The sequence below is a fragment of the Apodemus sylvaticus genome, chromosome 7 (genome assembly GCF_947179515.1).
Source record: "Apodemus sylvaticus chromosome 7, mApoSyl1.1, whole genome shotgun sequence".
NCBI lineage: Eukaryota > Metazoa > Chordata > Mammalia > Rodentia > Muridae > Apodemus > Apodemus sylvaticus.
The window spans coordinates 93,771,223-93,785,988 of NC_067478.1; the positions used below are offsets into that span (position 1 = coordinate 93,771,223).

Consider the following 14,766-nt stretch of genomic DNA (forward strand, 5'->3'; position numbering starts at 1 on the left):
GTTAGCTGGACTCTGATGGCGCCATAGTTTCCTGGCTCTTATTAGTTGTGTTACTACATTGACTTTTAGCCATCTGGTTGTTGCTGATTCCGGCAGGCCTCTGGGAACATGAGCTGAGTTGTGGGACAGAAAATAAAGTGCAGGGTTCTGGATGCATCTCACCACTACTGGCCTCTCTACTGACATATTGACAGACAGGGAATTGGGGTGCAGGAGGGGATGCAGGTTGGTCTCATATGAATATTCCTAGTGCCAGAAGGCCTCTGGGAATACAGTCAAGATGACAGATTTTTTTTTTGAAAATTTGGATATTTGTAGACAATGTACTTTTTTCAAAGTAAGATAAGTATTTCTTTAAAGTATACCTTGTAGAATTTAATAAGCAAAGAGATTAATTTCTAAGATCATAGACCACAATTCTCTAGAAATGTGAATAAATGTCAGAAAGCCCAAAGTGGGGTGCCAGTACATCAATATGCACAATCAGGAATCCTGTAGAAAGTCACAGCCATTGGGATTAAATTATGTAAACTAAATTCTTCAGACTAGAATACAGAGTTTCACAATAAATACAAATTGTGTTCACTGCTCAGATGACATATGCAGATTAGGAGACAATGTGCAGATAGGCACATTGCTTAGGCCACACTATGTGATAGTTTATAAATCTAAATTTAGGATCAGAACATCTATATAAAGCAGCAAAATGTTTGAAAACTGACAATTTAAGGAACATAGATGCAATATTTTTATAGCCCTGTCTCCCGTGCTTCAGAGACATTACCATGTCCTTGGTAATGTTTGCTCTATCTAACTGTGGATTACTTTGAAATGGTATATTCATTTTGTCCAATTATTCAAGATATATATCTCTTAGACAAGCTAATTTTATAATGTATTGTTTTCAAAATAATATATCCACTGTTAATAATTAGATGTTTTTTCTAAGCATAATTGAGTACATCATGTTTCTTTTGGTAGAAACAGCTACTGCTTGGCAATTCTTGATTAAGAATTTAATAGTTAAATCTACAAATTCCTTTATAATCACTGTATAGAACTATGAATGAAAATGTTTGCTTAGTTTATGTTTAATTTCAATTGAAAAATTCTATCTATCTATAGGTTACATCACACAGGTATATATTATAAAGGGAGAAGATTCAGAGAGGAGGAGAAGTAGGAAGGAACTAAGAGCAACAAAGAAAGAGGAAACCACAAACAGCATATTTTATGTGAGACAGAAAAAGTGACTAAACCATGTAAATGAACCTATTCATCAGCTTAAATATTTTTCATAATTTATGGGTATAGAAAAATTTTAAGCAAATTTGGATTACGTTACATATACATGGACTATATATTTTGTGTATGTAACATAACTGAGACATTACCTGGGGGTCAGTATCACCCTCGTCCTATCCAGCTTACTCCACTCCCATGGTAAGCATGATTCTACTTTCTATTTCTGTGACTTCAATAAATGCAGAAAGACAAGTACTGCCTGTTCTCGCATGTGCATCTAAACTATGTTTACCCATTACATAATTGTGCTGAAATCTCAATCAGCTTATTCAAACACACTAATTCGAAATTGCTAACAAGTTTTAGGTTCCCTCCTTGTCATAATCATCTACTTAGTATAAATCCCTTTAAGAAGGGATTAATATTAATTCAATTGTATGTCTACATAGATTAGAAAAGTTACTTTCTGAAGGACATTTCTAAGATAATTTTATTGTTGTTGTTGCTACCGTTATTGCTGTTGTTGTTGTCATTTTTGCTGTTGTTTTAAATCTTGATTTCATGACCAGTTCCTTGAAAGTGTGTTACTAAGTAGTTGGTTTACTGACACAGCTGATTTTTCATATTTTAGGTTTTTGTCTTTTGTAATCCTACAAAGTTACAGAGTTTAAGCGGTAAACTAAATGATGTAAACATTTTGTTTTAAAAAGTATTTCCATGCTTTTTTTCTTACAAAGTATTCAGATTCTATGACCTCTCCTCTGTGAAAATAACCACAATATTTTCACAACTCAAGTTTGACTCGTGTAAATATTTCTCATGTTAATAATATATGGGTGTGTATTCCCAATGTGATTTAATTTCCGGGGGAAAATTAAAACTTAAATGTATATCTTTGGAGAAAACATATTCAAACTATGTTTTGGGGATTACAACCACAATTTAAAAAAGTGATCATTCAGATGGTTTACAATTTCATATTGGTTAATTTTACTTACATGATATTGCAATAATGAAAAATTTAGTATATCACCTTACATGTTCTTAACATGTCTCAGATCGAATAGAGTTTTGGTAAATGTATTTGATTCACTTACACAACTTTCAGGAAGAAGAAACCCCAAAAAGTTTCACATCTTTTTAACAAATTAAAACCAAGATAGACAATATTATCTGTATTTTTAATGTACATAATGACAAACATAAAAGATTAATGCAATGCATAATTTTTAGAACATTCATCATGAATTATGACATTTTAATAAATGGATTACATGTGGAATGCTAATTTTGACATTTTAGGTGTGAAATACAAATAAGTAGCCCCTGGTTCTGGAAAGGCTCAGTGCAGCAGTCTAGGGCAATACCAGAACAGGGAAGTGGGACGGGGTGGATGGGGGAACAGAGCGAGGGAAGAGGGCTTATAAAACTTTCAGGAAGTGGGGAGCCAGAAAGGGGGAAATCATTTTAAATGTAAATAAAAAATAAATCAAAGAAAAAAAGAAAAAAGGTACATATCAGAAAAATTTCATAATACCAATTATGAGAGTTATTTGCAAAGGATATTTTAATCACAGCATAAAGTTTTGTTTTTGTTTTTACAGATTTTTTTACCCTTTAAAACACATACGCATACAATGGATTTTGTTCATATTCACTTAGGTGTTCCTTAGTCTTAACTTTCAACTAGCAAAATCTAGATTTATCTGAGGAGGTAATCTTAAAGAAAACTTCCTAGATCATGTTGGCCGGTGGACATGTCTATTTGTCGTGATTGTTATCTAATATAGGAAGACAACCCATTTTGGACAACACTACTCCATAAGTATCACAAACACTGTGAATGGAAAAAAGGTCTAAGAGAGTAAGCAAGCAAGTGATGGTATGTTTATTCTCTCTATTCTTGATTCTGTGTATAATATGACTCTTTGCATAACTTTCTACATTAACTTCCTTGAGCTGTATGAAGATTTAATTGAGAAATGTTCTTCTTAATTGCAGGCATTGGAACATGTGGTCCCGAGTTGATAACACTGTTTTGAGAAGACTAAGTGATGTGTTCTTGATGAAATAATTATGTCACTTGAGAGTAGGTTCAAAATCTTGCTTAGTTGTTCTTTTTGCTTTATTCTTGTAGTTTAAAATATAAGATCTCAGTTTCCCACTCCTGCTGTGACACCTGGGACCTGTTTCTGTGCTGTTTCCACCTTTATGAGCATAAAACCTCTATAACCATAAGCTAATATAAATTATTTCTTCTGTAAGTTATATAGAACATGGTATTTTATCACAGCAACAAAAATTTAGCTAATCAACTCTCTATCTTCAAAACATTTTTTCTTTTTTCTTAATTATGTTATTGTTTCATTCAAATGTTTTTGCCCTGTAGTGCCTCTTTCCAGAAACTACCCACCCTCTCTCCTATCCCCCTAAGAGAGTGCTTGCCCCCCCCCAATCCGCACCCTCCTCACTCCTCTATCATCTGACTTCTTTGCGACATCAAGCCTCAAAAGGACCAGTGTCTACTCTCCCACTGATTCCAGATAAGGCAGTCATCTGCTATATATGTAGCTGGAGCCATGGACTTACCCATTGATACTTTTCGATTGGTGGTTTAGTCCTTGGGGGCTCTGAGAGGTCTGCTTAGTTGATACTGTTGTTCTTCCTATGGGGTTGCAATCCCTTTCAACTACTTCAGTCCTCCCACTAGCTCTTCCATTGGGTCCTCATGGTCAGTCCTATGGTTAACTGTGAGTATCTGCATCTGTCTAGTCAGGTGCTGGCAGAACCTCTCAGAGGACAGCCATACCAGGCTCTTGTCTGCAAGCACATCTTAGCATCAGCAATAGTGTTGGGATTTGGTGCCTATGGATGTGATGGTTCCCAAGGTGGGGTGATATCTGGGTGGTCTTTCCTTCAGTCTCTAACCACTTTTGCCTCCCTGTTTCTTTTAGACAGGAAGAATTCAGGGTTAAAAATGTTCTAATGCATAGGTGGTCCCATACCTCAATTAAGGACCATGTTTATCTACTGGGAATAGTCTCTTCAGGTACTATCTCCCAGCTGTAAGGCATTTCATTAATGTATCCCCACAGGAGGTTCCTGGGAGCCTTTTGCATTCCTGGCATCTGGGACTTTCTAGTGGTTCCATCCCCTGCATCCACCTCTGCTGCTACATATTTCTCTTAATTCTCCTGACCCTCTGGACTTCTCTCCTGTGTCTTTTATAAGTGATCCTTCCCCTCTTTTTGCCCTTCCCCTTTCCCCTCCCACCCAGATCCGTCCCTCCCTCTGCCTCCTGTCAAGAAGGAGGAACAAAATCATTTCCAAAACATTTTTATCTTGAAAAATGAAAATATTTGCACATTAAACAGATTCCCTATACCCTTCTCACCCAGGAAAATTTCAGATCTCCATAAACAACATAATTCTCCTGCTTTAGTAATGGCCCCAAGAATGGCATGTCAAACGCATCTACAAGAAATGGATATTAAGAGGGGTAAATGTTGACCAAGAGAGTATGGCTCTGGACTAGAAACTTTCCACAATATACATTCTCCCAGTCTTATAGAATCTCTAACACAGATGCAATTTTTTCTTGGAACTTCAGTTTATAACACTTAACTTATATCAAAGATGGTGAATAGAATAATTATTGGGTATGTATTACTTAATTCAAAACACTACATGTGAATACTGGCCATTCTTATTTTGTAATATAAAAGACAGAGAATATGTCATGGCATAGTCTAATGGTCAACATGTTATAGTGAGCTTTCTGACATGTAAGCCATAAATGTAAGACAAGAAGCATCCTCAGAGTCTTCTTTTAATGTGGAATATTTTTCCTGGAACCAATTGAGAGGTCACTTTGAAAATAAGTTAATTTAGAATTTCACACATAAGTACACACATACACACACATAAATGTGTGTGGGCATATACATACACATACACAATGTCTTAATGATAAAAAAATTCATTAATTAAAAGATAGAAAGATGATAAGTTTGCAAGTATTTTATTGAAAAGTTTTCATCTATGTTGATAAGGAAAATTAGTCTATAATTTTTGTTGGATTTTTGAGTAGTTTAGATATTAGGGTATCTGTGGCTTTGTAAACAGAATTAGACAATGTTCCTTCAGTTTCCTCTTTGTGAAATAATTTGAGGAATATTCTCTGAAGGAAGAATTCTTCATTGAATAAACCTGGCCCTGTGCTTTTCAATTCAGACTATAAAAGCCATAAGGGCCTGGGCAAATGAGATGCAACTTTTAACACACCAGAGATGTTAGCCTAGACCACAACATTCATGAAGATTTCAATCATCATAGATGGAGAAAATTAATCATTTCATGATAAAAACCAAATTTAAGCAATATCTACATACAAATCCAGCCCCACAGGATACAAAAAGAAAACTCCAACATAAAGATATTAACGACAACCATGAAAACACAAGAAATAATCTCAGATAAGCAAAATCAAATAACTATAACACACACACACACACACACACATACCACCCCCACCACCACTAATAACAACTACCACAACAACAAAATTGCAAGAATAAGCAAATGCTAATTTATATTTCTCAACAAAAGTCTTAATTCTCAAAATAAAAGACACAAAGTAACAGAGTGTGTGAAAACACAGGATTCATTGTTTTCTTGCATCTAAGCAACATCAAGGAGAGATATTACCTCAGGTTAATGAGTTAGAGAAATATATTCCAAATTAATATACCTAAGAAGCAAGTGAAGCCATTTTAATTTCAAACACAATAGACTTCAAAAAAAAAATAATCCAGATGACACTACAAACTCACCAAAGGGGGGGACCAAACTGACATTTCAACTATTAAAATCTACATCTCAAACACAAGGAAAACCAAGTTTTTAAACTAAACACCACTATAGCTTACATCACTTATTGACCCTCACACCCTGATAGTGGGAGACTTCTGTACATCACTGTTACCATCAATAGGTAATCCAGAGAAATTCTTGATACAACAGAAATTATAAATCAAATAGACCTAACGTAAGTACAAAACATTTTACCAAAAGACAAAAGCATATACCTTCTTCTCTGTACCTCATGAGGCTTTCTCAAAACCTAGTGCATACTCAGACACAAAGCATGTCTCAGGGGATCCAGAAGAAATTGAAATTACTTCTTTCCTCCTATTAAACCACCATGGATTATTAACCACAAGAGAAACAACAGAAAACTTACAAGCTCTTGGAAACTGAATCATGACAGAAATGAATAATAATTCAGGACTTTCTACAGTTGAATGACAAATAATAAATAAAATACACAAACTTCTGGGGCACAATGAAACAGTCCTGAGCAAAATGTTCATAGCACTAAGTACCTACTTAAAAATTGGAGAGATCTTATATGGGCAAATGATAGTGAAATTCTAGCAGAGTTATTCAATCTAAGGTAACTGTTAGAATGAAATAGTTGTTTTCCCATGTGTCTACTCTAACTATCCAAATGAACTGTTATTTTGTAGAAGTACTTTGACTCTGAGAATAATTCTAGAAAGGTGTGCAAGAATGATCTTTAGATTAAGTCATATAATGGCTGTAAAGCTTCTTTAGGAAAACAACTCTGTAGATTACATAAAACAATCACTGTTTTCTAGAATTATTCTCAGAGTCAAAGTACTTCTACATATATATTAGATTAGGAGCTTTGATGTGAGGAAATTGTTTTGCCAAAAAAAACAACTTTTGTGTAATGATAAATAAATGTCTGTGCTGTTGTATGAGGTTCAGCTCATCAAACTTTGACCTTCCTGTTGCATGAAAGGCCATATTTCATTGAGGAATGACTTTCTTTGATCATCCTGAGTGACCTAGAACATCAACATGCTAAAAAAAGCAAACTTAAAATTCATGAGAATGTAGAGAAAGATGAACATGCCTCCACTGTTGTTGGAACTGCAAACTGGTACAACCAGTCTGGAAATCAAGCTGGTGGTTCCTCAGAAAATTGGAAATATTTCTACCTGAAGACCCAGATAACTTCTGGGCATATTGGAAATAAAGCTTCACCATATCACAAGGACACATGCTCTGCTTTGTTCATAACAGCCTTATTGATAATAGTCAGAAGCTGGAAACAGCCCAGAAGTTCCTCAGTAGAAGAATAGATATAGAAATTGTTGTACATTTCCACAATGAAATACTAGTCAGCTTTTAAAAACAAAGGCATCATGAATTTTTCAGGCAAACAGATGCAACTAGGAAAACTCATGCTGAGTGAGGCAATACAGATGCAAAAGAACATACATGGTATACACTCAGTAGCAAGTAGATTTTTAACCAAAATATTCAGAATACCCTAAAATTGTTGCCTGCCTTTGAAAAAGGTTCTTCTACCTGGGCTGTTTTGTCTGATCTCAGTGGGAGAAGATGTGCCTTGCCCTGCAAAGACTTGTGTGACAGGGTCGGGGTATAGCCATGGAAGGCCTCCATTCCATTCTCTCAGAGGAAAAAGGAGAGGGGGATGAGTGAAGGGACTGTGGGAGCGGAGATTAGGAATGGGGCCAGTGATTGGGTACAAAATAAATAAATAAGTAAATAAGTAAATAAATAAATCAATAAATAAAAACACTTAAAAATATTCAACATTCTTAGCCATCAAGAAATTTCAAATCAAACTACTATATGATTTCACCTACCACAATGGCTAAGATCAATAATACAAGTGACCAATCATGTTGACAATGTTGTGGAGTAAGAATAACATGCCAATATTTCTGGTGAGAATGCACAGTTGTACTGCATCTATGGAAATCATTATGCTGGTTCCTTAGAATATATGGAGTCAATCTACCTCATGATCCAATTATACCACTTCTTGGTAGGTGCCCAAAGTGTCTTGTTGGAATGTTCACTGATGCTCTACTCACAGGAGCCAGAAATTTGAAACAACCTAGATGTTCTTCAACAGATGAATGGATAAAGAAAATGTACATTTACATAAAGGACCATTATTCAGCTGTCAAAAAATGACATAATACAATTAGTAGAATAATGGTTATAATTATAAAAAGTACAGAACCAAAAAAATAAATATGGTATGCATTCCATTTATGTAGATATTAGCTATTAAATAAATAACCAAGTAAAATATACAAATGAAGAAAGGTTATCTATAGAGGATGACACTAGATGGATACATAGAACTTCCTGGGAGAGATGTATACAATAGATTTTTCTGAGTGGACTGGGAGTGCGGGAAATTGGAATGGGAGGATCAGGTAGATAGGTGTAAGAAATATGGGGAGAAACAGATGTAACTGAGCAACATTTAAGTGGTGGAATAGAAATCTAGTGCAGTGGAAACTTCCTAAAGCATATGAAGTTGATCCTAATCAAGTCTCCAAATAACAGGAGGGCTTCAATTAACTATATTTTGCCATCAAACAAAACTTTCAGTACAAGAACATTCGATTGGTTTGTTGGCCAAAGAGTCACTATGGAAATTCACAAACATCCCTGTCTGTTGCCAAACTTACAGCAAGACCACATTGTTGAAGACAACACCCACACAAGTCACTGAATATGTTAATATCAAGCTAGCACCTACATAGATCCCTCACCCCTGTCTTTTACTGTCATTAATACAGGAACATACCCTTTAGGATTCCATAAGAGAAATGTATACTATTATGCAACCATAAAATCTTTGACCTACGATGCTATTCTGCCTATAAAATATGCTAAAGCAATATTGGAGCAATGTTCTTGGAAGTAACCAACCAATATCTCATTTGGCTTAAGGCCCACTTCATGAGAAAGAATATATACCCAACACAGTTTACGTGATCAGGAACCAGAGTCTAAGTATCCCAGAAACCTATGTAAAAGCAAATACTATTGGTGTTAAAAAAATAATAATAGGAGGCCCCAGGGAGTTTAGAGGTTGGGGTAGGGACATCCACTTGGAGACTGGAGTGTGGTGAGGAGTTAGGAATGTGGAATAGTCAGAGGGTAGACAGAGAGTGGGGAGAATAACACATGTTAGTATAAAAATTAAATTAATAAAAATAATGATAATAAATATGCTATACTCATATATCAATGTCTTATTTAGCTATGATCATCTGCAGATGGGAAGAAAAGCATATACCCACAGTCAGACATTATACAGAGAGAGAGAAACAGAGACAGAGACAGAAAGACAGAGAGACCTTGGACTATACTCTAAATGGGATGTCTCCATCAAGTATCTCCCCACAGAGCTTAGAGAACCCATCAGAAGAGGAGGCTGAAAGAGTGTAAGAGCTAGATGTGGTTGAAGACACCAAGATAACAGTCTTCTAAATCAACCAAACAGAGCTAATATGAATTCACAGATATTGATAATTATGCCCATGGATTGCACTGGTCTGCACCATTTCCTTTGCACATACTTTATGGCTTTAGTGTTTTTAAAGGACTCTTGAGTGTGTGAATGAGTGGGTCTCTGATTGTGTGACTTCTCTTGGGACTCTTTTCCTTTTGTGTATTTTCCTTCTCCAAGCTTGATGTAATGAATTTTTAAATCATATTTTGTTTTTTATGTTTTGTTGTTATCTCTTATAAACCTTTATTTCCTAAGGAGACAGAAAGAAAATAGATCCAAATGGTAATGGTTGCAGGAGAAACTATAATTAGGATATATTTTAGAAGAAAATTCTATTTTCAGTAAAAGGAGGCATTAAATGCATAAGTCAGTTGACCTATTATGTAAAAAATAAAGAAAAGAAATAGAATGGCATCCCTTTCTCCTTCTCTGTCTTCCCTCATGCCCATTCCCATTCATAAGCTGATGTCACTATTATTTGTTATATACATTGGTAAAATGCATATACTAATGAGTACTTATGATACAGTGTAGTTTACGTATTAAAGACAGAACTACAAATTAACCCTTTCAAACTGGTGCCTTTAAAAATGACAACAAAAATGTACTTCACTTTTAAATTTGTGGAAGGCAAACTGGTCCACAGTAAAGCCCAGCATGTCCTTTAGTGGGCCCTCTGAAGCCTGCTTCAACAACTGCTTGATGTCATCATAGTTGGAAGTTTTTTCCAGGTTGCATGTCAGTTCCATGTTGGATGCATTGAGGATAGGAACGCCAGAAGGTTATGTCACTGAGCTTTCCATCATTTGATGTTGATAGTATCAAACTTTTAGCAGATGGCGATGGCTTTCTTTGTGATAACAAGTTTCCATTCTCAGCCTTCACTGCACCATGAAACTTACTATGAGTAAAGTCATACTAGGATATGTAGACCATGTAAGCTAAGGTCAATGAGTGTGCACTGATGGCAAAAATATCTACTTGGCCAGAATTGAAGGCAACCCTGATGACCCAGCATCCAAAACTGCCAGATTCATTCAGTCCTACCTTCACATTTGAGTCTCAAGGACTTGACTGGCACTACACGTGATCATGACAATGCCTTTGAAAAGTAGAGGTGCAGAAAGGCTCCTCTTAAGATCATTATGTCTGCCTTTTTTGATGTTCCTTGAGCTTTATGTACAAGAATTGTGTTGTTAACGTACCTCTTATGGCAAGGCTCCCATAGATCAGTTTGTCACAGCAACATATCCTCATTTTATGATAGATAATTTCAACTTACAAACAAGGCAAAGTGTACTTCAAATTACATGAATGCAATTCAAAGCTTGATTAAACTGTACATAAATAATAATGTTTTAATACATAAGAAAAAAATTAATAAACTCAAATATAACTATATTTCAAGTTAACATACCAAAGAAAAGGCAGCTGTTATGCTGTTTCCAGACGTCAGGGTCAATTAAATAATAATCTCAGGGTCAAGTTTAAAATGCCTTTCACGTGTTATTGGCTAGAGAAATCCAAGAAACTCCAATAAGAAAAAAGGCTATTATCATTGCTACCCTTGGTTGCTTATGAGCACCAAAGTGATACAAGCCTGTTTAAAAAGACTGCTCACTTTAGATTCATGACACTGAGAGAGGAATTTTCCCTGGCCCACATTCTCAGCAGATGATGGCTTGACATAAGCAAACATCCAAGTTACATAGAACATTAAGCATTATATATCTATTATTTTGTAATTATTTTCATAAAATTGAAATATTCCCTCCTGGAGATAAGTCAAGTGCTTATAATACTCAGGAAATTTACAAAATCTATCGTCTTCATAAGGCACTGCCTAATACCATATTATCAGCATACAGCTTCTGGAGGAAAACAGACTGTAAAACAAAGCTAACTACAAGATGAGCAGGGAGCTTTGCCAAGGGACATTAGACATTCAACCTCAATGCTTCTAGGAGTTCTTCAGTGAACACTAACTACAGAGAGTATCTCCTATCCAACACAGATAATAAAAAAAAAAACTAAAAAAAGGCAAATAATTAACTCTGTAAAAGCAAAACCATATTGCAGTAACTTAAAAATTTCTACTATCTATTTGAAGTTAAAATTTTAGAATAAGAACACAATTAAATTGTCTTTTCATAATTTTGAATGAATGTCCAGGTAATAAGCCCTGTAAATAAGGAAAAATGACAAAATTTTACAAACAAAACAGAAAAAGAAACCAAATTAGAAATAAAGCACAGAATACCAACTATTTCAATACCTGAGGGAAAATTGCAACCGGTGTCAGGAAGAGAATTCAGCAGTTAAGTTTTCTTACAAAATATCTCAGATCAATTCCCAGAATTAACATGGTAGTTGCAGATTCCTGTAACCCCACTAATGGGGTTAATCTAATGACCTCTTCTCTCCACCTCAGACCCCTGCATTCTCATAGTACGCATAAACTCAGGGATGCTCACACACATAAATATAATTTTAAAATAAATATACAATTATTTTTCCATAGGAAGGTACTAAGAATATGTATTTGAAGGTAATATAAAATGAAAAATGCAAAAGCTGTTAATCTTATAGAGGCAGTAGACATGACATCATGCTAAACACATTGAATCTAAAGATGTGTCATACCCTCACATAAACATAGATACATTGTACATGGAGGAAAGAAAGGATATATTTGTATAGTGTAAATTCTATCTAGGCTGAAGGACAAGAGCAGAGAAAATAATAGAATTTGCACACTATAAGTACAAGAGAATAGGAGAAAAACACATCAAACTAGATTGGATAAGCCTAAGCAACATATCAATGGGTAAATTAACATGTGAATCTCTTCCATGTTTTTTTCACAGCAAGTTTGACATCCTTGTTTCTAAGGCTGTAAATAAGAGGATTCAGCATGGGCACCAAAAATGTGTAAAATACTGAGAAAAACTTTCCCTGGCCCACATTCTCAGAAGATGATGGCTTGACATAAGCAAGCAGCCCAGTTACATAGAACAAACTAACAGTTATAATGTGAGAACCACAAGTACCCAAGGCTTTGGACCAACCCTTACCTGATGACATATGAATAATATTGTAAAGGATCATACCATAAGAGATTAAGATAATGAGGCAACATAAAATAATAGCTGTACCTACCACAGCAGAACTCACGAGTTCATTGAGATAAGTGCTACTGCAGGAGAGCCGAAGGAGAGGAAAGATGTCACACATGTAGTGGTTGATGATGTTAGAATCACAAAAGTTTAGCCTTATCATAAAACCTGTGTGGAACAAGGCACTAACAAACCCCATCAAATAAGTACCAAATATCAACAGACAACAGATCCCAGGCGACATAACAACTTTGTAGAGCAGTGGCTGACAGATGGCCACATAACGATCATAGGCCATGGCTGTCAACACATAACTCTCAGAGTTCACAAAAAATAAGAAGAAAAACAGCTGAGTCATGCATCCACTGAAGGAGATCTTGTTCTGCTCTAAAAAGAAACTCATCAGCATTTTGGGGGTAAAGACCATTGAATAACAGAAGTCAATGAAGGACAGATTGAAGATGAAAAAGTACATGGGGGTGTGAAGGCTTGAGTTTAGGGAAATGAGACTCATTAAGCTCAAGTTACCCATCACAGTGGCTGTGTAGTTCATCAAGAACAGAACAAATAAGGGCAGCTGGAGCTCAGGTTGGTCTGTCAGTCCCATAAGAATAAACTCAGAAACAGAAGAATCATTTTCCATAGTCATTTGTTTCATGTGTGGCATCTGTAAGTGTAGAAGGCAATATTAACACATAAATTATTTTTCACTCCAAGGGCAGAACTAGACTTATTGTTGTCTATGCCTGAGTTATATACAGTCTTGAGAAATTCCTATTTCCTCTTTCTCCTTATATCCTATGTATAACACTCCAGAAAGATGCTGGGAAACTTCAATTTCCTCATATAAAACATCCTTCCTTTCACTTAGTGTTTGCAAACATTTAAGGTTGAAAAGTGAAATGCATGCACTTTTTTTTTCAGAATTTATTATTTATATAGCAGTGGGAATGAGGACCAAATGTCAAGATAAATATTATTCAGTGCTCACCTTGGTTCACCTGGAGCCTTCCCTGACACTGAAATTCATGGTAACCTCCACACTGTGCACAAAGGGCCAAAGTTGTTAATAATGAAGCAGGTAATTACAATCAGTGCAGAAAACGCATCTCACTTGCTACAAGAAGTTCCCTTGGGGAAAATCACATGAACAACACTCTTTGAGGGTCTCACAAAGATTCTTGTCTCATACAAAAAAGAAAATAGCTATCTTATGAGTCTCTGAAGTCTCAAGGTCAAAATTTTTGAGAAAATTTATTAGAATCATAGAAAAGTATTTTTTTTCTTTAAGATAGTCTCCATGTTCGATGAGTCCCTTGAGAGTTAAATTGTTGAGTTTGTACCAGAGAACTAACATCAGTCCTTTAGAGATTCAACATTCTACTCAATTTATAACTTTCCAGCATGATATCTGGTCCCCAGAGCAAAACTGTAAGTTGGCCCCTTTGTTATTCTCTTCATTAAGCTCTGCACAGCTCTACAAGAAGAAACATCCAGGGACATACTCACTTGCCATCTTGAACTTCTCTATGATTTCATTAATAAACTCTTGACAAAAGATTAATACTGTACAAAAACACTTGAAGAAAAGTAATAAAATATTTTGAACAGGTTCTCAAGTTTGTATCAATTGACATTAGAACTTTTCATTCCTAGGCCATGAAAATAGACTACCCAGGTTTGTATATATGTGATTCTTCTTATGAATAACTTGAAAATAGATGCAAAAATATGGGATTAAATTGTGGAACATTAGTAACATTCTTGGTTATCATACAGAAAATTCTGGGATTTTTTGTATACAATAACAAATTCAAATGCATAAAATAAAAAATTATTATATTTTGAGAAAATGTATACAGTATATCAGAAAGTTATTAAATACATGAAAATATACTAGCATGGGTTAGTTCTCTCATACTGTTTACATTCTTACTAAGATAAATAAAGTTGTCCATTTTTGGCACAGTTGGAAAAGATAAATTCTTGCTTTAGTGTGCTACATAATAGAGACAAAAGGAATATTTGGTCCCT

At 35.2% G+C, this 14,766-nt stretch overlaps 1 protein-coding gene across 1 annotated transcript; it reads right to left on the bottom strand.

Annotated features, from left to right (window-relative positions):
• Positions 1-12,448: 12,448 nt before the first annotated feature.
• On the bottom strand, positions 12,449-13,405 carry LOC127690073 (olfactory receptor 143-like). The gene has a single exon (XM_052189629.1). The coding sequence runs from the start codon at positions 13,397-13,399 to the stop codon at positions 12,449-12,451; it is 951 nt and encodes a 316-aa protein (XP_052045589.1). The 5' UTR covers positions 13,400-13,405.
• Between the last annotated feature and the right edge of the window lie 1,361 nt (positions 13,406-14,766).